This window comes from Sorex araneus, chromosome 9, assembly GCF_027595985.1.
Source record: "Sorex araneus isolate mSorAra2 chromosome 9, mSorAra2.pri, whole genome shotgun sequence".
In the NCBI taxonomy this organism is placed as follows: domain Eukaryota; kingdom Metazoa; phylum Chordata; class Mammalia; order Eulipotyphla; family Soricidae; genus Sorex; species Sorex araneus.
Genome location: NC_073310.1, coordinates 33,718,990 through 33,743,424, shown reverse-complemented (window position 1 = coordinate 33,743,424; position 24,435 = coordinate 33,718,990). Strand labels below are relative to the sequence as shown.

Sequence of the window (24,435 nt, the reverse complement as noted above, 5' to 3'; positions counted from 1 at the left end):
GCAGCATCAGGATTGCAATTTTCATCACTCTTCCTTCATAAAATGTTTTAAAACTCTATTTTGTAACTGCATTCACGTAAGGGAAAATATGTGAACATTATACATGTTAAATCCCTTTCTTCAATTTTCTTTATTTTTTTTCTTTTCTTTTTTGCTTTTTGGGTCACACCCAGTGATGCACAGGTGTTAGTCCTGGCTCATGCACTCAGGAATTACTCCTAGCGGTGCTTGGGGGACCATATGGGATGCTGGGAATCGAACCCAGGTCGGCCGTGTGCAAGGCCGCTGTGCCATCACTCCAGCCCCCCTTTACTTCAATTTTTAAGTTTGGTTTCATCCCTTATGGATTTTAAGAGAAACAAATGTTTTCATATTCGTGAAAGGTTTTAAGTGTCAGAAACACGGTTCTTGCTCTGCCTAATGGAGAAGTCAGCACTGGGCAAAAAGGAGTGAGTAATGGATCATCACTTGGACATGTGGAGAGAAGAAAGAAACTAACAAGGTGGTGAAGTGGTGGCTGTGGTAAGAAGCGGTACGTGTAAGACATGTAAGTCCAGTTGTGATTATGTTGAGTTTAAAATGCCTGTGATACCCCAAGTAGCAACCACATAGAGAAAACATGAGGAAAAGGCTGGATGTAGATGTAAGGGAGAGAGTCAATCACGTGGAATTAAATTCTGGATTGCTCTTGGGATCATGTTACAGGGAGGTGGAGAGAAGACCATGGAGTAGGAGCTCACAGAAAAATGGAAAGGAAGCATCAAGGAGACCGGAGGAAAACTAGAAGAGAGAGGTAAAGAGTAAGTAAGACATGTCCAGGATGAGTAAATTATTCAGAAACTTCACTAATCTTGTGGAAAAAAACATGACTGGATCTGTATATCTTGTCATTTCTTCAAGATCATGGGATTCAAGAGAGAACAGAGTAGAAATTCAGTTTCTAATTACGACGTTACTTAAAATTCAGCGTAACAAATCATTTCTATATTAACATACAGCCTGTCTCTCCTCACACAATGTGGGCTCTCTGTTTCTATTTGATGCTCAATTTTTAGAAACTCAAATTTAGAAACCCAGAGTATGAGGTATTTTGTTTATTTTTGCCAATCCAGTATTTCACTAAGTCTGGTTTACTGAGACCAAATTACTTCTATGGACAAAGATGTCAACCCATAACTTCAGCTAAGATGAAAAATGTATAATTTCCATGAAAGAGTCATAACCTTCAATAGCATCTTTTTCTACCCCTAAGTCATTGCTGTTACTAATGAAAATGTACAGATTCCTGTGTCCAGATTGGAAAGCCACCTTTGAGTCAATCCATCAGTAATGTTAAAAGGAGGCTTCACAAGACCCACACATGTATACACCGTGCTATCTGGAATGAGCTTTTTAAAGCTCAAAGACAATGCTGACCGCCATTTGCTTCAATGTCTAATTCCTGTTTCTTTCACATGTAACTTGAGGCAGCAAAATATTTGTTTCAGTTTTCAAGCTTTTCACTTGTACCAAAAAATGTTTTTATTACTCTTTTATTAGCTGGTAATAGTTTATTAAAAGTTAATAAAAGACTTACTAACTTTTAGATAAACTGACAGGAAGGGAAGAAAAATAATTTACTAAAACATGGCATTTTTACTTGTCCCAATAGGTTTTTGTTGTTTGCTTTGTTTGGAAGCCACACCCAGCAGTGATCTGGACTTATTCCTGGCTCTACACTAAGGGACCACTCCAGGGGGGGCTTGGGGGACCATACTGGGTGCAGGGATCAAACCCAGATTGGCTGCATGCAAAGTAAATGCCCTATTCACTGTACTACTGCTCTGGCCCCCAATTGGTTTCTACTAATGTTGTGTATTTTATAGTGGCATTGTGACAGCAAAAATAGGACGGTAGTAATAGCTCTGAGACACATATAACACATTACCATTTAATTTGGTCCCACTTCGAAAATGGGTCAAAAATTTTCAGAGATGGACTTAAGTTCGCCACACCCTGCCCCACTTTCCCCAAAGAATATTGGTAACAGAAGCAGTGACTAAAGGACTTCAAGATGATGAAGAAGCAAGAGCTGATGCATGCATCAAGCTGTCACTGGGGTTTTGGTGATCTTCTGTTTCCAGGAGCAACCTGGTTCAGCTGTGTTGTCAGATTTCTCTTACAGAATAGATGAAGATTGAGTTTTTCCAGTATTAATTCTGGGCATACTGGAGGTCAGTCATAAGGCACCATAATTCTTTGCTTGAACCCTTGGTCTCATTTAGGATGCAAGGAGTTAGAAGGTGAGGGCTAACAACAGGGAAATGGTGCAGGAGTACAAGGCGTACTCTCACAGAGATGGTGCAGGGGGAGGCAGTCATCTGGGACACAGAGGGGAGGCCCAAGTGTGAGAGCCATTAAATAACGTTGACTCGAGTTCAAAAGAAACGAGTCAGTCACAGGAGACAGCACACAGGCCCTAAATTGGATAGGAATGGGCTCTGTCACTTACCTGCTTTTGAGATTTGAGACTACTTTATTGCTCTGAACCTTGGTTTTTTTGTTTGTATCAACAGTACTCTGTTGGGGAAGAGAAATAATTTTTTTTTTCTGTCTAGCAAAGCTCTAGTCAGTATCTATTCGAGACACATGTGACTGCTTTAAATGAATTCAAATCAGAGGGGAAAAAAATCTAATTTCTAGTCAGGTTAGTCATATTTCAAATTCCAAGCAGTCTTATGGATAAGGTGGTAATCATAAAGGAGGGTGGAGAAAGAACATTAAAAAGTCAGTAGTGGGGCTGGAGCAATAGTACAGCGGGTAGGGCATTTGGCTGACCCGGGTTCAATTCCCACATCCCATATGGTCCTCTGAGCACTGCCAGGGGTGACTCCTGAATGTAGAGCCAGGAGTAAGCCCTGTGTATTGCCAGGTGTGACCCAAAAAGGAAAAAAAAGTCAGTTGATAGCTACTGCTTCCTGCCACCCTTAATTCATTTCTAGCAGTCTCAAAGCCATCGCCCCTGACTTTCCCTTCACTTGTCTCTCACCATGAGCATGGTCAGGGAGGACTCCGCTTTTATTTATTTATTTATTTATTTATTTGCTTTTTTTGGGTCACACCTGGCAATACACAGGGGTTACTCCTGGCTCTGCACTCAGGAATTACCCCTGGCCATGCTCAGGGGACCATATGGGATGCTGGGATTTGAACCCGGGTCGGCCGCGTGCAAGGCAAACGCCCTACCCGCTGTGCTATCTCTCCAGCCCCAGGACTCCGCTTTTAGACTTTTCTGTGCCCTTTTCTTCTTAAGCAATTCCTTGGCAGTAGCAAGCCTTACAAGAAAGAAACTTGTTTCTCTTAGATCCCCAATCTCAAATCCTGGTGATGCTTTCTTTCAAAACGACAGGCCCAGGGGCGCACATTCTGTAGCATTCTCTGAATACACCTCATATCCTTTTCATGGTAAATTCAGTCTTGGGGAAAGGATCAAAATTTAGTGTGATCACATCAGGGCCTGAGTCACATATCCACACTTCACTAAAACATACGCGGCTGTTGTTTCTGATTCCCTACCTGACAAGTGGAGGGCTGGGTAAACGAACTTCTTCAAAAGACTAAGGAAGACATTTGTTCTCAGCTACTTTCTCAAAAATATCAGAGAAATCTTGACAAATGTCTTGTTCCCAGTCAAATTAATCCTGGCAATCAAATCTATTGTAGATAATGAAAGCTAAAGTCCTTTGTCATGGCACAATTAAACAGATGGGTGAATTTTGCCTTCATCAGCTTTCTACTCTACAAGTAAAATTCACCCAGTAAATAAATCACATTCTGATTCCCATTTTTTAAGTTAATCTAGTTACATGTCAGAAGCAAAGGACTGCATTTATTTAGTGTATGAAAAACATTAAAAGTAAAATTAGAAAAAAAAATAATTAAAAAAAAAGTAAAATTAGAGACCTGGAGAGAGATAATATAAGGGCTAAGGCACTTGCTTTCCATAGGGCCAAACATGATTCAATCCCAAGTACCATATGGTCCCCTGAGCATACTTAGGTATAACCCAGAAGGTCCCCAAACACTGCAGGGATGGCCCAAGTAATCCCCAATACTGCAGGACATTAGCAGAACTGTACCCTTCAGACATTACCTTGAACCATTGCCCAGTTGGCAAAAAATTGCCAGGAAGGGTTCTTGAGGCCCCTTACCTATCTTGACAGTCCTTATCCCATCCTCCTCCCCTCAAAAAAATTAGGGCAAGGGTGACAGTACAGGAGGTAGGGAACTTGCCTTGCATGCGGCTGACCCAGATTTGATCCTTGGCATCCTATATGGTCCCCAAAGCCTGCCAGGAGTGACTTCTGAGTGCAGAGGTAGGAGTTACCCCGGAGCATTGCCAGGTGTAGCTCCAAAACAAAACGAGACATACAAAGAACCTTTAGTGGAAATATTTCAAGTTGTTTTTAACAAAAGTCTCAAAATAAAGGATGCCAGGAGCAAATGATACTAGAATGTCAAACAACAACTAAACTTGATAAGAAAGATACATAAGGAGGCTGGATTGGTAGTACAGCAGGTAGGATGCTTGATTTTGCTGTAGTCAATCTGGGTTCAATCCCTGCACCCCGTATGGTCACCCAACCATGCCAGGAGTAGCCTATGCATGCAGAGACTTACTCCTCTGGCTTAGGAGAAAGCCCTGAGCACTGCCGAGTGTGGCCCCCAAACAAAAACAAATATAAAAATAAACACAAATGAAGATACTTAGTCTTTGTTTAAAATGAGAACAATTTCTTCTTAAGGAGAGAATATAGCTTAATGGTTAGGAGAGTAGGTTCTGGGGTTAGGCAGGCTGGGTTTAATCGAATGGGACTGTAGGCCAGGTATTAAAATTTCTGTGCCTTAGTTTCTTCACTGAAATAGGGACAGAATAATGTTATAAACCACATCATAATGTTATTGTAAAGAGAAAATTAATAATTTAAGTAAAGTGCTTAAGCAAGGAGGTTGGCACCAGTGAGCACTCTATTAAAGCGAACTATCTTTTGCTGAACCCCATTAGAATCAATCTGCCATTAATCCACAGATTAGAACGCCTAGAAAAGCTGATGCAGAGTACTCCTCTTGGATATTCACTTGGCTGTCTGGACTCACCTGTGACAGGTACAGCTGAGAGAAATTCCTTTCTATAGGATTCCTTTCTATAGTTTCGTTTTGAATCCTGACTGACTCCTGAAGCCCAATTACCTCCAGAGTATGTCACATAGGAAGGTTCTGCCCCAAACTGTCAATCTTTCCAATCCTCTTCTGGAGAAATGTACCAATGAGCATAAAGCTCCTGCTAGTAATTGTTCCCCTATACCTTTTGCTCAGTGCTCTCTAGCCTGTAGCACTCCTCTCTGAGATCCCTGGTCAAGCACTGTTGACGCAGGTAAAAGACATTCAAACCAAAGGAATCTGCTCTTTAAACCAAATTTTTTATTTATCTCTCCCTCCTTCCTTCGTTCCAGGCTCTGCATCACAAACTGTCAATACAACATCAAATAAATTATTTTACAATATTTTCCCATTGAATTGCCAATCATTTTGATACTGTAAAGAAAACAGTCTGCAGAGACACATCAGCCTCAAAAATATCATAAGGTGTGGCTGGAGCAATAGCACAGTGGATAGGGTGTTTGCCTTGCACGTGGCTGACCCAGATATGATCCTCGTTATCCCATATGGTCCCCCAGCACTGCCAGGAATAATTGCTGAGTGAAGAGCCAGAAAAACCCCGAGCATCACCAGGTGTGAACCAAAAAGCTGTTTTTCCCACAAACTGAAAGCATTATCTATATACATCTTACCTCTTCCTTTTCCCAGATCACCAGGGAGGTTTTGGACAATTAGAGTTAGGCTAACTCCATTTCTGCAAACACAAAGGCTTGGGGACAGTTTTTGACTTATGACCCTGAAAAAATGCAGCATCAGCATTTATTCTCAAAATGGCCGTGGGCAGCCAAAACCAGAGACACTAGCTATGGTTTCATAGAGTACAAAGTGTTTCGTATCCAATGAGCAGAATTTTTAACACTCATTTTATTTTATTTTATTTTATTGTTTGTTTGTTTTTTGGGGTCACACCCGGCAATGCACAGCGGTTACTCCTGGCTCTTCACTCAGGAATTACCCCTGGCGGTGCTCAGGGGACCATATGGGATGCTGGGATTAGAACCCGGGTCGGCCGAGTGCAAGGCAAACGCCCTACCCGCTGTGCTATCGCTCCAGCCCCCAAACACTCATTTTAGAAACGATTCCCTGCCTATTTCTTCTGTTTCTATGAAAATTCAGAGTCAGGGCCTCAAAATCCACCATGTTCGAGATGGAAACATTCGAAATATGCTGGTGGGAAGGTATAATGGTGGGGGTATTGGTGTTTGAATATTAAATGTAATCAATATTGTGAATTACCTTATAAAATAAAAAATTAAAAAGAAAAAAAAAAGAATTTTGAAAGCAAGCATCCTCGCTGTATAGGCCTACAAAAACATAGCGGGACAATGCCCTTGACCTGAGCCAGGGCTCCTGTAAGATTAGTGTGAGGATATGTCGAGATTTGAGGATAAACAAGACAGTGCTGCCGTTCGGCATGGGCAGCATTTTGAGACACATACCCACACTCTAATGCTCCCAAGGCTCATCACATTTGCCTCCTTTTCCCAGAAACTGTGTACTGCCTACTTCTTGCACTCTCAGAAATCTATCACACACTGTCCTTGAACTAAACCATGGTGGATTTTATGATTTTTACTGGTTCTGGGATGAAACCAAGATCATCAGGCATGCAAGTCATGTACTCTATCACTGAGCCACATCCCGATCCGAGCATCTGTTCAGTGCTCTGACTTCTCTTGGATCAGCCTTGGAAAGTTACTGTAGCCTACTTAATTTTCAATAGCATTCATTCTTTAAAAAAAAAATTAAAAACTGCTCTTGCCTTAATTTAATGTGACAAAGACACTAGGAAGTGAGCCCCTGCTGTGGGGAAAATATGCCAGTGCCAGTGGCCTTACTCCATGCAGGGTCACAATAAAAAACTAACAAACAACAGAAAGCCACAGTGCCTGCAGAATACCATAAAAATATATGATCAGATACATTGTCAGATTCTTATAAATGACTTCCACTATACAAGACCCCTCCTAGGCTTCAAAGAGATGGATTCCAGCCTGCTGCATGAATGACCCTCCGCCATTCTGCTGTTCTCAGGGTCAGCAGTGCACAGCCCCCACACCCATTCTGAAGTTAGTCACCTGTTTTGTGGGAGACAGTGGAAGCAGATGTGATAAGAGACTTGGGAGGGTGTGATTCTTGTTTGATTTCTCTGCTCTAATCCTGAGAAAACATGAAGGACTCATGCATGACTTAGAAGTCTGTCATATAAAACTGAACTTTTGACATGACTGACAGTGACCAACCTATTAGCATTTGCATGACTGAGCAGCTAGCATTTTTTCCTGATTTGTTTTAACTTGAACTTAATTTTGGATTTACCATTGTGTTTGCAAGAGAAACCAAGACCGAACTTCAGCTTTGTGATTTCACTGTACCAAGTTATTGTTGTAGTCCTCAGAAGGCTGAAGTTGGGCTCGGGTGAAGATTATGACCACTTAAAATACCAGAGATAAATGAGAAAAAGAAATTACAGATTGGCTAGTGATACTCAGGTGGTCACAGGAAAGGTCAGCAGAAAAACTGATTAGGAACTGAGAGTTGTTACTCTATCACCCCCAGGGCATTTGGACACTTAAAAAATAAACTACTGTTTCTTTTGATGTACAGAAGCTTCTTAGTTTGATGTAGTCCCATTTGTTTATCTTTGTTTCCACTTGCTTTGGTCAGTGGTGTTTCATCCTTAAAGATGCTTTTAGCTTCAATGTCATGGAGGGTTCTGCCTACATTTTCTCCATGTATCTTATGGATTCAGGTCTGATATAGAGGTCTTTTATCAACTTTGATCTGACTTTTGTTAGACAGAGGTCAGAGTTCATTTTTTTTGCAGGTAGCTATCAGGTTTTCCCAGCACTTGTTGAAGAGGCTTTCCTTGTTCCACTTCACATTTATTGCTGCTTTATCAAAGATTAAGTAATCATATATTTAAGAGTCTGTAACAAAATATTTAACTCTTCCATTAGTCTGCGGGTCTGTTTCTAGTCCAATACCATGCTGTTTAAATTACTACTGTTTTGTAATACAGTCTGAAGTTGGGGAAGGTGATGCCACGCATCTTCTTTTTCCCAAGGACTGCTTTAGCTATTCATCGGTGTTTATTGTTCCGTATGAATTTCAGGAGTGTTTTGTCTATTTCTTTGAAGAATGTCAGGGGGATCCTTATAGGGACCATGTTAAATCTGTATAGTGCTTTGGAGAGTACTACCATTTTAATAATGCTAATCCTCCCAATCCAATACCCATCTGATAAGGGGTTAATATCCAGGATATACAAGACACTAATAGAATTGCACAGGGAAAAAACCTCCAACCCCATCAAAAAATGGGGAAAAGAAATGAACAGAAGCTTCCCCAAAAAAGAAATACAGATGGCCAGAGGGCACATGAAAAAATGCTCTACATCTCTAACCATTAGAAAGATCCAAATTAAAACAACAATGAGATATCATCTCATACCACAGAGACTGGCACACATCCAAAAGAACAAGAACAACCAGTGCTGGCGTGGATGTGGGGAGAAAAGGACTCTGTTTCATTGTTGGTGGGATGCCAACTGGTCCAGCCTTTCTGGAAAACGATATGGGCATTCCTTCAAAAACTAAAAATTGAGCTTCCATAGAAACCATAATACCACTCCTGGGAATATATTCTGAGGCTGCAAAAAGCACAGCAGAAATAACATCTGCACCTGTATGTTCATTGCAGCACTGTTCAAAATAGCCAGAATCTGGAAGCAACCCGAATGCCCAAGATCAGACAACTGGTTAAGGAAACTTTGGTACATCTACACAATGGAATACTATGCAGCTGCTAGAAAAGATAAAGTCATGAAATTTGCTTCTAAATGGATGGTCATGGAAAAAATCATGCTACATGAAATGAGTCAGAAAGAGAAGGACAGACACAGAATGACTGCACTTATTTGTGGAATATAAAATAACATAAGACTGACACCTAAGGACAGTAGACACAAGGACCACAAGGACTAGGAATATTGCTCCATAGCTGGAAGCCTGCCTCATGAGCTGGTGGAGAAGATAGCTGGAATAGAGAAGGGATCACTAAGTCAGTGATAGTTGGAAGGATCGTTCGGAATGGGAGATGTATGCTGAAAGTAGATAAAGGACCAAAATTTACAGCCTTTCAGTATCTATATTGCAAACCATAATGCCCAAAAGTAGAGAGAAAGAGTATGAGGACAATTGTCTGACAGAGAGACAGGGGGAGGGTTAGAATGGGGGGGGCGGATAGCGGGGACACTGGTGGTGGAAAATGAAAGCTTTGTAACTGTATCTCATGGTGTTCCAGTAAATAAATAAGTAAATAAATAAATATAGGACAAAAATACTATTTATGGCAATAAATTTTAGAAGAACTCCAATATTTCTCAAATTTATAGGTTTAATGCTTTGAATTTCTTTGAAGGGAACAGTTGGAATCAAAATGAAGTGGCTAGAAGTTCTATGTGAAGATCCTTTAACAAAATATTAGAAAACTTGGAAAAACTGGACAGCTACATGCAAAAACATGGGCTCAGACCTCTACCTAACACAATGTATAAAAATCAGATCAAAATGGATTAAAGACCTCAACATCAGACCAGAATCCTTACGGTACATTGAAGAAAAGGTTGGCAAAACCCTCCATGACATTAAAACTAAAGGTACCTTCAAATACGATATGCTACTGACCAAGCAACTGGAAGCAAAGATAAACAAATGGATCTATCTTAAACTGAGAAGCTTCTGCACCACAAAAGAAACAGTGATCAGGATACAAAGACAGCCTACAGAATGGGAAAGGATATTCACCCAATACCCTTCTGATAAGGAATTAATATCAAAGATATACAAGGCACTTATTGAGCTCTACAAGAAAAAAAACATCCAATCCCATCATAAAATGGGGCAATGACAAACCACAACACCCAAAATTAAAGAGAGAGCAAAAGGGTATGCCCTGCCACAGAAGTGGGGCAGGGTGGCGGAGATGAGGTGGGGGGGTGTGCACTGGGATCATTGGTGGTAGAGAATGGGCACTGGTGGAGGGATGGGTGCTGAGCATTGTATGACTGAAATGTAACCAGGAAAGTTTGTAAGTCTGTAACTGAACCTCACAGGGATCCATTACAAAAAATAAAAATAGAGATTAAATTAAAAAAAAAAGAAAATGGGGCAATGAAATGAAATGAAACTTACTCAAAGAAGAAATTCCAATGGCCAAAAGGCACATGAAAAAATGCTCTTCATCACTAATCATCAGGGAGATGCAGGTCAAAACAACAATGAGATATCATCTCACACCACAGAGATTGGCACACATCCAAAAGAACAAAAGCAACTGGTGCTGGCGTGGATGTGAGGAGAAAAGGACCCTCCTTCATTGTGTTGGGAATTCCAACTGGTCCAGTCTTTTTGGAAAACAATATGGGCATTCCTTAAAAAACTAGAAACTGAGCTCCCATTTGACCCAGCAATACTACTCCTGGAAATATTACCTGGGGGCCCAAAAACACACAGCAGAAACACCATCTGCACTCCTATGTTCATTGCAGCACTGTTCACAATAGCCAGAATCTGGAAACAACCCGAGTTCCCAAGAACAGACAAATGGTTAAGAAACTATGGCACATCACTAGTCGTCAGAGAGATGCAGATCAAAACAACCATGAGATACCACCTCACACCACAGAGACTAGCACACATCCAAAAGAACAAAAGCAACCGCTGTTGGAGAGGATGTGGGGAGAAAGGGACCCTTCTACACTGCTGGTGGGAATGCCAGCTAGTTCAGCCCTTTTGGAAAACAGTGTGGACGATTCTCAAAAAACTAGAGGTTGAGCTCCCATTTGACCCAGCAATACCACTGCTGGGAATATATCCCAGAAAAGCCAAAAAGTATAGTCGAAGTGACATATGCATTTATATGTTCACCGCAGCACTGTTTACAATAGCCAGAATCTGGAAAAAACCCGAGTGCCCTAGAACAGATGACTGGTTGAAGAAACTCTGGTACATCTATACAATGGAATACTATGCAGCTGTTAGAAAAAATGAGGTCATGACGTTTGCATATAAGTGGATCAACATGGAAAGTATCATGCTAAGTGAAATGAGTCAGAAAGAGAGAGACAGACATAGAAAGATTGCATTCATCTGTGGAATATAGAATAATAGACTATAAGACTAATGCCCAAGAATAGTAGAAATAAGTACCAGGAGATTGTTTCCATGGCTTGGAGGCTGGTCTCTCATTCTGGGTAACTCAGGGAAGGGACCACCAAGTAAAATGTGGTTGGAGGTCATGTGGGGGAAGGGTGAGGCGGGCGGAATACAGACTAGAGACTGAACACAATGGCCACTCAACACCTTTATTGCAAACCACACCACCTAATCAGAGAGAGAGAACAAAAGGGAATTCCCTGCCATAGTGGCAGGGTGGGGTGGGGGGAGATGGGACTGGGGAGGGGGGGAGGGATGTTGGGTTTACGGGTGGTGGAGAATGAGCACTGGTGAAGGGATGGGTTATCAAACTTTGTATGGGGGAAGCATGAGCACAAAGATGTATGGATCTGTAACTGTACCCTCACGATGACTCTCTAATTAAAAATAAACTAATAAAAAAAATAAATAAATAAATAAATAAAAAGAAAGAAACTATGGCACATTGGGGCTAGAGAGATAGCACAGTGGGTAGGGCGTTTGCCTTGCACGCGGCCGACCCGGGTTCAAATCCCAGCATCCCATATGGTCCCCTGAGCACGGCCAGGGGTAATTCCTGAGTGCAGAGCCAGGAGTAACCCCTGTGCATCGCCAGGTGTGACCCAAAAAGCCAAAAAAAAAAAAAACAACAACACAAAGAAACTATGGCACATCTACAAAACAGAGTATTATGCAGCTGTTAGGAAAAACGAAGTCATTAAATTTTCCTATAATGGATGAACATGGAGAGTATCATACTGAGAGGAATGAGTCAGAAGGAGAGGGACAGACATAGAATGACTGTATTCTTTTGTGGTATATAAAACAATATATAGTAGAAGACTAATATCCATTGCGAGGGAAAACAGGGGTTAGGAGGGCTGGTTAATGGGTGGGGTTAACCACAAGTGTGTGTGGGGGCTAAGAGAAGGTAAGATAGAGAAGATACCAGTAAGACAATAATAGCTAAAAATGTTCACGCTGGACAAGATCTGAGTGTTAAAAGTAGGTAAAGGAATATTCTTAATAAGCTTTCAGTATGAATATTGCAAACCATAATATCCAAAAAGAGGGGAGATATATAGATAGATAGATAGATAGATAGAGAGAGAGAGAGAGAGAGAGAAGAAGAAGAAGAAGAAGAAGAAGAAGAAGAAGAAGAAGAAAAGTGCCTACCATAGAGGCAGGCATGGGGGGGGGGCAATGGGAGGGAACCTGTGGACACTGGAAATGTACACTGCCCTGGAGGTATGAGTGTTGGAATACTGTACGACTGAAATCCAATCATGAATAGCTTTGAAAGGATCTATCTCACAGTGATTCTATAAAATAGTTAAAAAATGTATTAGCAAACCCAAATCTAACAATATATGAAAGATATCATATACCAAATAGGATTAATTTCAGATGGAAGGATGGCTTACTGTAGACAAGTTAATCAATGTAATACATCAAAATAAGGAAAAATTAAAAGCATATGATATCAACAGATGCAGAGAAAGCATTTAACAAAAATCCAACACCCATTCATGATGAAAAAAATAAAATGGGAATAGAAGAAAATTTCTTCAATATAGCTGAAGTCATCTACCACAAAATAGCTCTATGGAAGTCCTTTGGAGAGGTTCCTTGAGAGAAGAGCAAGTCATCATTAGTTACTTATAAATAAGTTTCCACATAACCTTAAACAGTCAACCAGTCATTCTATATAGCACCAGACTTATTCTCTCCCCTTATGTTCACATCTTTGTAAGACGATTTTTTTTGCTGAGTGTCAGATGTTCTAAGCACATGACAATAAAATAAAAACATAATGTTAAAACAAAAAAGAAAAAAGAGAGAAGAGCAAGTGAGGTCACTGGTTACCAAAAAAGTGCAGGGCCCTTGACTATCTACCCTCCACCTTTGCAGGCCCAGGCCAGAACTCACCTGGATGATGAAGCCAGTGGAAGAACACTGCCTAACCCAGAGACTGAATTTCCGCTTTTTCCTCTTTCGCAGTTCCCGCTCTGTACATGTCGCAATGAACACAGGGTCCTCATCAATCAAGGGTTCATGTAGCACCTGCCAGGGAAAAACAAGCAGATTCTCAAGAAAGTCAGCATGAGCTTGTGGGGTGGAGGGATTTAATTTCTGCCTTTGATCAGTAAAGTGACCCTGGCCAAGTTACTTTCGCTCTCTGATCTCAGTCTTTCTCATCTATGAAAGGTTACTATCAGTGTCTACACCCACATTTATGAAGGATTAAATAAGAAAGTATATGTGAAACACGGGAATTGACAAGAGGAAAAGTATCAGATGACATATAGATGATAGTAACGATGATGAATGTTAGACTTAGGTTCTCAGTAACAAACTCTTAGTAAAAGGATCTCTAGGAAGGGTTTCAGCTATCAGCTGAAAGTACCAATTGTGGGTAACCACTTCTTTCCAAGGAAGACCTTTTTCTATGGATAATTTTAATGCTAAAAAATGTTTTTCTCTAGTTGATTCAAAATTTACATACTTCTAATCCAAAATCTATTCTGATTTTGTATGATTCTACCACTGAATCTGGTTCCTGACCCTGTGGTGAATAAAGAAGCATACTGATTCTTTTATTTTATTTTTATTTTACTGAATCACCATGGATGGAGGGCATGAGCAGGTGATTTTGAACCCCATTTTTATGGGGTTCAAATATGGTGTGAACCGTGGGAACACCTATAATGGCGATTGTAGACCGCACTAAAAGCCTCCATCCTTCTTGGAGAACCCAGCAAGCTACCGAGAATGTCCCACCCACATGGCAGAGCCTGGCAAGCTACCCGTGGCATATTCGATATGCCAAAAACAGTAACAACAGTGGGCCTCATTCCTGACACTGAAAGAGCCCGCAGTACAGCAGCGTTAAGGATGAGCAAGAAGAGGCTGATAAAATCCCAGGGATGAACTAGACTGCCAAAATGAAGAAGGACTAAAATAACTGTCTGAACTTTTAATGCACATATGTTGGCATCGGAAGCATCCATCAAGATCTGATGGTGCAAGTGCAGAAGATCAAAACGACATCATTGGTCTCACTGAGATGACAAGGCATCGATCACATCACCCCATTTTCGACACTGGAGAAGAACTGTTCCTTGGAACATGTGACAATAGAGGCGTCGGTGGTGCCAGTGTCCTTGTCAACACGAACTTGGCCATGAGCACTGATTCATTCGAATGCCTAACAACCCGAATTGGACAATTATTCTAAATAGATGTGGTTCACTGCCGGCAGTTTCTATCTTTGTTGTCTACGCACAAATATCAACTACGATGAAGAAATTAAGAATTTCTACATGGAGCTGGAGAAGTTCTATGAAGAAGACCACACATTCTACAAGATCATTGTTGGTGTTTTTAATGCCAAGATAGGACCGAGAAGGTCACCCGAAGAACTCCACATTGGGACCCACGGCCTAGAATGGAACAAACAGGGTGAGAGACTGTCTGAGTTCATCATGTTGACCAAGACCATCCATGGTAACTAACAGTTCCAGAAGGCCGAATCTAAACGTGGCCATGGGAGTCTCCCGGTGGACAGTTCCACAATGAAAGTGACCACATCATATTCAATCAACGGTTTTGCCTGACTGATGTCGCTGTTTCAAAATTCCAAACAGGATTGCATCACCATCTCATTCATGCAAAATTCTACTTCACAGAGTAGGGAGAAAGGACTGCAAAGTTTAAGTTTAAGAAGAGAACTCCCAGAATGACCACCAACTGGGAGCTCTTTGGCACTATTGCAGGAATGTGGGAAGATGCCATCGTTGACAACATCAACAAGGAATACAATCGACTGGTTCGGCACGTCCATGACTGCATGAGGAATGCTGAGAGTAGGAAAGCCACAAACAGATGTCTGTCTTTGGAAACTCTTGAGCTCATTCGCCAACGTGGTTTGGCACGAGCCTCAGGCAATCACAAGCTAATGTCCAAGCTCGCAAAGCTTTGCAGAGAAGCAATAAAGGAAGACCTCGAAGAGAGAAGAGCAGAAGTGTTGGACGATGCGGCAGAAGCCAGGAAAAGTACTCACAACGCTCGCCTGTCCTTTGCCAACTACAAGACCAAGATGACTGCCCTCCGACGTCCTGATGGATCTATCAGATCATCTTCCAGAAGGGCAATGGAGAGGATTTTTCACGACTTCTACTAGGATCTCTTCGATAGCCATGTCCACCTGCCCACATACCAAATTCTGCAGGACAGATACGTTGTTCCCAACGGTCTCCTTTCTGAAATCCAATATGCCATTTTGTTGGTAGAGATGTGTATAGCAACCAGTCCAGACAAGGTCAGACCTGAACACCTGAAAAATCTGCTGCCAGTACTTGTCAATACACTCGCTCAGCTCTTCTCATGCTACCTGTCCAAATGCAAGGTTCCGTCCCAGTGGAAAACCAGCAGGACTGTTCTGTTGTACAAGGGAGACATCCATGACATCGGCAACTATCGCCCAATCTGCCTGTTGTCTGTCATCTACATGTTGTTCACTTGAGTCCTCCTGAACAGAATAGACAGAACACTAGACGAAGGACAACCATGCGAGCAAGCGGGGTTCCGAAAAGGAGTGAGCACGATCGATCATATCCACATGGTGACCAAGCTCATTGAAGTTTCGTGAGAGTTCAAGATGCTGCTCTGTCTAATGTTCATTGATTTAAAAAAGGCATATGATTCTGTTCATATTGAAGCGGTCATCAAAGCCCTAGCCAAACAGGGCATTCAAACTCAGTACATCAGGATCCTCCACAAGCTGTGTTACAGATTCATCATCAGGATCTCACCATTCTACAAGGAAGTGATTATTGATGTAAAGAAAGGGGTTCGGCAGGGTGATACTATTTCACCGAAACTCTTCAGAGCCACCCTCAAGAATGTCATGCAGCAGCTGGGTCGAGAACTCAGCATCAGGAAGAACTTGGTGCCAGAACTTCGCAGGAGGAAGAGAGCAGTGTAGAACGCCTTCAAGAGTGTCGAAGAAGTGGTTAAGAGGACGAAGGACCTCTGGCTCCAGGCACATCTTTTCAACTCCACCGTTCTTCCTGCACTAATATATACCTCAGAGACCTGGGCCTTATGAAAACAGGACGAGAACACTATTCGGGTACCCCAAAGAGGAATTGAAAGAACAATGCTTAGAATATCACATTTCACACAAGTGAGAGAAGGAATCCGGAGTTCTGACCTCCATCGACAATTAAGAATTAGGGACACTGTCTCATTTGTCAAGGCATTGAAAATCAGATGGGCAGGACACGTAATGCGATTTAGAGACGACCGCTGGACTAGAGCTGTTACTAACTGGATTCCACGGGACATCAAAAGACCACATGGCCACCCACCTACAAGATGGTCAGACTTCTTCGTCAAAACCCTGAACGAAGGTTTGAGGCTCTTCGTGTTCCTGGAGCGAGCAGATACCATTTGGCTACACTAGCACACAACAGGGACGAATGGAGACATTACTGGCGCCTGCTCAAGCAAATCGAAGATCAACGGGATGACAAGTGACAAGTGATACAAATGAATCACCATGAGCTATAGTTACAAAACTTTCATATTTGAGTTTAGGTCACACAATGATCTAACACCTATCCCTCTACCAGTGTACATTTTCCACCACCAATGTCCCCAGTATCCTCCTCCCCACCCCCCAGTTCCCTTCCCTTCCCCTGCCCCTATGGCAGATAATTGTTCTCTTACTCTCTTTCTACTAATGGGTATTATGGTTTGCAATACAGATTACAGATAATGAGAAGTCATAATATTTGGTCCTTTATCTATTTTCAGCACACATCTCCCATTCTGAGCAATTCCTCCAACCATCATTGACTTAGTGATCCCTTGTCTTCCAGCTTGATCCCAGCTGCCTTCTCCTCCAGCTCATAAGGCCAACCATGGAGTAATCTTCTTGGCCCTTGTCTCTACTATTGTTGGATATTAGAATTTGATCAAACACTCCTGAAATTCATATAGAACAACAAGCTCCCACGAATAGTTAAAGCAATTCTTGGGGGAAAAAAAGATGGAAGGCATCACCTTCCCCAACCTCAAACTGTACTACAAAACAGTAATAACTAAAACAGCATGGTATTGGAACAAAGACAGATCCGCAGACCAACGGAATAGGGTTGAATATCCTTACACCTTCAAATATATGATTATCTAATCTTTCGTTAGTGATCAAGAAATATAAAGTGGAGAAAGGAAAGCCTCTTTAATGAATGGTGCTGACAAAACTGAACAGCTATATGCAAGAAAAAAAATGGGCTCAAACCTTTACCTAACATCATGCACAAAAGTCAGATCAAAATGGATTAAAGACCTCAACATCATACCAGAATCTATAAGGTATATTGAAGAAAAGGTCGGCAAAACCCTACATGACATTAAAGCTAAGAGTATCTTCAAAGATGAAACGCCACTGACCACGCAAGTGGAAGCATAGATAAACAAATGGGACTATATTAAACTAGAAGCTTCTGCACCTCAAAAGAAATAGCGACCAGCCCACCGCCAAGATGTGATCCCGGGGGCCGCACATGTGTGCGGCCTCTCCACAGCTGCATGAGCGTGACTCCAGACACCAGCTAAATTTTTCGGCATGGGCAATTCCTTGCAGAATGTCTCCAGACTGAGAACTAAGCTGCGGCCCCTGCCCACCCAGGAGGGGAAAGGTTTTTCTCTCTCTCGCCTCTTCCTTGCCGGGGGTGAAGGGCGTGGTGACCGCCATATTATGACGGCCACAGATGGGGTTTACAAGCTTGCAATGATCCAATATCTGGAAGAAATCTCCCTGGACTTATTTACTAAAGTACAGAAATCCAAAACCTCATATCTCTTCACAACAGGTCTGACTAGTGACGTACTCCTAACAATAATAGTGAGGTTTGTGTTGAAATATTGAATGTAACCATAGTAAATAGAAAGTAAAGTGAAATTTATCAGTTACATGGCAAGGGGGGTGCGGGGGGGGCGGGATGGGAGGTGTGCTTTTTTTTTTTTTTGGTGGTGGGATATGGGCACTGGTGAAGGGATGGTTGTTTCAGCATTGTATAACTGAGTCTTAAGCCTGAAAGCATTGTAATTTTCCACATGGTGATTCAATAAAATAAAATCCTTAAAGAAAGAAAGAAAGAAATAGTGACCAGGATACAAAGACAGCCTATGGAATGGAAAAGAATATTCACCCAATACCCTTCTGATAAGGGGTTAATATCAAGGATATACAAGGCACTGGTTGAACTCTACAAGAAGAAAGCATCCAATCCCATCAGAAAATGAGGCAATGAAATAAACAGAAACTTTCTCAACGAAGAAATCCAAATGGCCAAAAGGCACATGAAAAAATGCTCTTCTCCACTAATCATCAGGCAGATGCAGAACAAAACAACAATGAGATATCATCTCACACAGATATCATCTCACACTGAGACATATCCAAAAGAACAAAAGCAACCAGTGTTGGTATGGATGTGGGCAAAAAGTGACTCTTCTTCATTGTTGGTGGGAATGCCAACTGGTTCAGTCTTTTTGGAAAACAATATGGACTTTTTAAAAAAACTAGAAATTGAGCTCTCATTTGACCCAGCAGTACCACTTCTGGGAATATATCCCGAGAGTACAAAACAACAAAGTAGAAATGACATCTGCACCTGAGTTCATTGCAGCACTGTTCACAATAGCCAGAATCTGGAAACAACCCAAGTGCCCAAGAACAGAAGACTGGTTAAAGAAACTTTGGTACACCTACCCAGTGGAATACTATGAAGCTGTTAGAAAGATGAAATCATGAAATTTGCTTCTAAGTGGACAGTCATGGAGAGTATCATACTAAGTGAAATGAGTCAGTAAGAGAGGGACAAAGAAGGACTGCACACATTTGTGAAATATAAAATATTGTAATATGAGCACACTAATTCTTTAGGTAATCAAGAGTGCTACATATTGGTATACAACCTTCTTTCCCAGGCCAAATGCTCTGCTTGCAAAAACCCTTTGCTCAAGTAGAGCAACACCTTGTTGCTGTAACTCAGTCTCTGGCTTTGCAGAATTGATGCAGGATCTTAATGCAATTTCTAAACTTATTTGACCTATATCAACTTCTTGATAATATTGTTACAGGGATTCTTCAGTGACAATAAAGTGAAAAAGAAATAGCCCAACAAAACAGATTCCATAGCCAGGGGTGAGGGGTGGATGGGAGAGATAAGGGGCGCTGGGGGGGGGGGGCAGAGATGGTCAAAGCTTTGCTTCTTCAGCCTCAAATTTTCCTGGGAGACTTCTGGGTACCTTTTAGTACTTCCAATCTAGTACTTCCCAATACTTCCTAGTACTTCCAACCTGTACTTCACAATCTGGTCATATTTCAAACATAAGCATCTGTGTGCAAACCTGTAGTTTATTAAAACAAAAGGTGCAGAAAATAATATGATTCAGAGAACTCTGTATAGTGCTCTAGTTTGGGGCTGTGAACGAAGTTTCTCTGATCCACTCCTGTTATAATTAAGACTCCAGTGGAAGCCTGGGGAGATAGCACAAAAGGCTGGAGCATACATATGCTGTGCATGTAGGACTACCAGGTTTAATTCCTGACACTGGAACACCACCAGAAAAAAACCCTGAGCACTGAGCTAAGAGCAGTTACTAGGCATGACCACCCCCCCCCCAACAAAAGCAAAATAAAAATAAAAGGTTCTAGTAGAACCTCTCTTGATTATGAATTGCCCATGAATGCCGCCTGGCAGTGGTGGCAGAGATGACTATCTATACAAGCCACAATTTATTCTAAGTTATTCACTAACTGGCCATTGACAGTAAAAGTGTACCAGCCCCTTCTTCCTTAGTACTGCTCAAGCTTCAAGAACATCCTTCCCTAGAGATTTTACTGAAAAAGTGGATTCATTGAAGTAATTCAGCAGATTTGTGGCCGGGCCCAAGTTTCCTCATTCCAACATGCTCCCAAAGCCAACACAAGGTTTCACAGGACAGAGAGAATACCTTTCACTTGTGATCTGGACAGTTTTCTTCCACTAATATTATCATGAGTTTCATTAAAAAACAAAGCACCTTTGTAAGCATTCAGTCTCTGCTGTGTGTACTGGCCCCTAGAGTTCTTTTTTTTTTATTGCTATAGGAGGGGTGGGGACTGGAGCGATAGCACAGTGGGTAGGGCATTTGCCCTGCATGTGGCCAACCCAGGTTTGATTTCTCCATTCCTCTTAGAGAGCCCGGTAAGCTACCGAGAGTATCCCGTCCGCACGGCAGAGCCTGGCAAACTACCTGTGGCGTATTTGATATGCCAAAAACAGTAACAACAAGTCTCACAATGGAGACGTTACTGGTGTCCACTCGAGCAAATCGATGAACAGCGGGACAACAGTGCTATGGTGCAGGAGGGGTGAGCATTAAACCCAGCCTTGTGTGCTGGGCTCATGACGAAAAGGCAGGAGAAGCTAACTTATTACACTTCCTTATTACATTCACTGCTTCTGTGTTCATTTGGAACCACTCTAGCAAAATAGACAATTCTCTTGGAGTGGTAGGGGGTGGGGTGAGGGAAGAGGGAATGGAGCAGAGGAAAGAGGAAAGACGGCATAAAGAAATGTTTTTGCTGCTGTGCTGTTCCCTGCCCAATTCTGCTTTAAAAAATTTATTTTAAAAAGTGTACACCACTTGGAGACCATCAGAGAAAGCTACGTGCTCACTCTCACTTTGAGAAAACCGCCTACCTAACTACACCTTCATGGAATAGATGATGAGTTGCAAATTTAGATTTAACCATATGCTTCAAAGCCAGCAATAATTCATAGCCTCCACTGGTTTTTTCCCATTTTTTCTATCATGACACAATGCCTCACCGAGCAGTACACTCCCCAGCACACAGAAAATGAAACCCGGTGCTTTCTCCTTCAGCTGAAGACTGTCAAGACTTCTGTTACCCAGTTGTATGTCCTGAGAGCCCCTCTGTGTGTACAGTGTCAGTGGAAGATAATACATTCGCTTCTCGGGGCTGGAGCAATAGCTCAGTGAGTAGGACGTTTGCCTTGCATGTGGCCGACCCGAGTTCGATTCCCAGCATCCCATATGGTCCCCCGAGCACCGCCAGGAGTAATTCCTGAGTGCATGAGCTAGGAGTAACCCCTGTGCATTGCCGGGTGTGACCCAAAAATGAAAAAAATTTTTAAAAAAAACATTCACTTCTCTGTATGATCCTTCCCTGAAAATATTCCTAACTAACCTGTCCCCAGTTCTGAGGAAATAGAGTCTCCAAGTTGTGTTTGTATGTAAACAAACGTGCATATATGAATGTGGAGTTACCTTTTGATTCTGGCAGCCCTGTGAAGATTTTAAAAGACTCTAAATTAATCCCAAAGAGTCATATTTTGGGGAATAAAAAAAGGTTATAAGTTTGCATGGCAGAGTGTATATGTATAGGTCTTTGAAGTGAGTGAAGTGTGTGTAAGGGGACAGGATGCAGAGAATCCTGGGAGTCCTGAGCAAAGCCATCGCCACACTTGGTGGAGAGATGAATGAGAATCATTCAAAACAGTCTTCACATGTAGCAGGAATGGCCCTCAGGAAAGGTGCTACGGAATTCACTGGCTGTAGAAGGCCAATCATCTTGTTGTTGATGAGCAACCAAACTCTCTGCCTTTCTTCTGGATTTGAACACATTCTATCTGATTATCAGCCAGTGGAAACACTAGTCCAAGGGAGTTTGCCTTTCTGTGTTCCTGTCACTTGGGTATAGTACTTTGGGCATTCTGTTTGCCCCCAGACCCACTTTCGACTTTTACTACCTGGTGCTGTGGTCTAGGGGTCACCTCTTATAAACTGCATTCCTATGATCCAGCCCACAGCATGCTGACTGCTAGTGGGAGGTGTGAATCAGAGAGAACTAGCCACTCCCTTCCTGCTTCCTAGGGGCAAAACCAGGGGTTCTTCCTCTCCTTGGAGAGGTCTGGTATTAGGTCCTACACTGTTGTTAACTTGGGTTATGCCACCACTCTGGTCATTCCCTTCAGCCCTGATCACATGCCTGTCCCTGCCCTTGCCCCTGCATCCAGTACTCTACATCTGTCTTCCAGTGCCCCAAATAGCCTTTAACTTTGGGCCCTCTCCTGTGTCTCAACAACTGGAAGCAAAGCAAACGTGAGGAATAAGAATAAAATAAAATAAAGGAACCATCTCCCCAGGTGCTTCCTGGACTGGCTCCTTACCCACAACAAGGCTGCCTTGTCATAGAGTTGCCATCTAGCCACACCCACAGTCCAACAACGGCTACTCAGAACACCACTGCACACCATTCCTACCCCCAAACACCCATGCCCATAAATCTCAAAAACTGCGAGTGAGCATTGCAGTCTCAGGATATCCAAGACTCCAGAGACATACACAGCCATGATGATCACTCTGGATTAAAGATTGTTGATGTGTGATATTTCAATTACAGACAGCATGGGTTTGACACATAGGCATCAACACACCTAATCAGAGTCACCAATGGACGAGCCTACCTTCAGAACTGAAAGGATCCTCAACAACCTTATCTTTAGACTGTTAAATATAAACCATCCAAAAAACTGGCTATTTAATGCCATAGCAATATTCAGCACAGACAGCCCACAGCCTTTTCCAACAACTTTTCAAATGATTGTCCCTAAGGATGTTGTGAATACTACTGTTTTCTCTTTGCATCTGGCAAACACATCCTTAGTTTTATTTTCAATCAAGCAAATGTTAAGTGAAACAAAAACAAATGCACTCAGTATTCTTGGTTTTGCAGGGACTATTAAAAGCAGAGCTCATGTATCCTAAAGACCCCATAATGTAAGAAGTTAAGTGACATAACTGTTAGACCAGGAAAAAATGCATTTTATTTAAATAGTAGGATCAGGCAGGGAATTGGAAGTCAACATGAGAATGCAGGGTTAGAGTTGACATTCTTTCCGTGACTTTCATTAGGCCAGAGACTGGGAAAAATTGCAAGGGCAGAAAGAAGAAACTTCCCAGAAGCCAGAAAAAGATGGCTAAGACTGAGGTCGTATTCACAGAATTGAGGTAGAACATCCCAGACAATTTTAAGGTAGCAACAGACCTTTGAGAGGAAAGTATCTTGCGCACTTGAAACCCGAAGGTTTCTTTTTCTTTTCTTTTTTTATTGAATCATCGTGAGATACAGTTATAAAGCTTTCGTGTTTGAGTTTCAGTCATACAATGACCGAATACCCATCCCTCCACCAGTGCACAGTTTCCACCACCAATGTCTCCAGTATCCCTCCCCCATCCCACCTCTCCCCCTGCCTCTATGGCAATTTCCCCCATATTCTCTCTCTACTTTAATCCAGAGATTTTGAGCTGTGTAGAGAAGGAGGTAAGTGATGGAGTTAAAGAAAGAATCTAGGAAGGAACATCAAAAGAACCTGAGGTTTATGAAGATCCCTAAGGGAGAGGCACAACAGTATGGAAACTGATGGGTATATATAGAAAATATATATAGAATATATAGAAAAATATATATAGGTATATATAGAAAAATGAAGTTGATTTTTGTTTCCATATAAAACAGCTCAAGGGAATTATGCTCATGTGAGTCGAGAATTTCCCAAAATCTGGGTTATAGAAACCTATAGTTAAAAACCACCTCTTTAGGGGCTGGAGCGATAGCACAGCGTGTAGGGCGTTTGCCTTGCACACGGCTGACCCAGGTTCGAATCCCAGCATCCCATATGATCCCCTGAGCACTGGTGGGAGTAATTCCTGAGTGCAGAACCAGGAGTAACCCCTGTGCATTGCCGGGTGTGACCCAAAAAGAAAAAAAAAACCCACCTCTTTAGTTTACTTCTATAGATTACTAGAGAAAAATCAAAGGATTATTCAGAAACTAACTTGCTACAGTCAAATGTAATAATCACAAGACTCAGGACAGGTTAGGGAGACCAGAACAGCACGAGCAGCCATAACTGTTAGCTGGCTCTAGAACGCTTTGAAATTCACTTTCTCCTCT

At 42.0% G+C, this 24,435-nt stretch overlaps 1 protein-coding gene across 1 annotated transcript in view; it reads right to left on the bottom strand.

Moving 5' to 3' along the window:
- The window catches only part of PGBD5 (piggyBac transposable element derived 5), a 120,032-nt gene that overhangs the window by 18,063 nt on the left and 77,534 nt on the right, over positions 1-24,435 (bottom strand). The window contains exon 3 of the mRNA XM_012935099.2: positions 13,326-13,460. Within this exon, the coding sequence (XP_012790553.2) occupies positions 13,326-13,460 (135 nt within the window). The remainder of the gene's footprint in view (positions 1-13,325; positions 13,461-24,435) is intronic.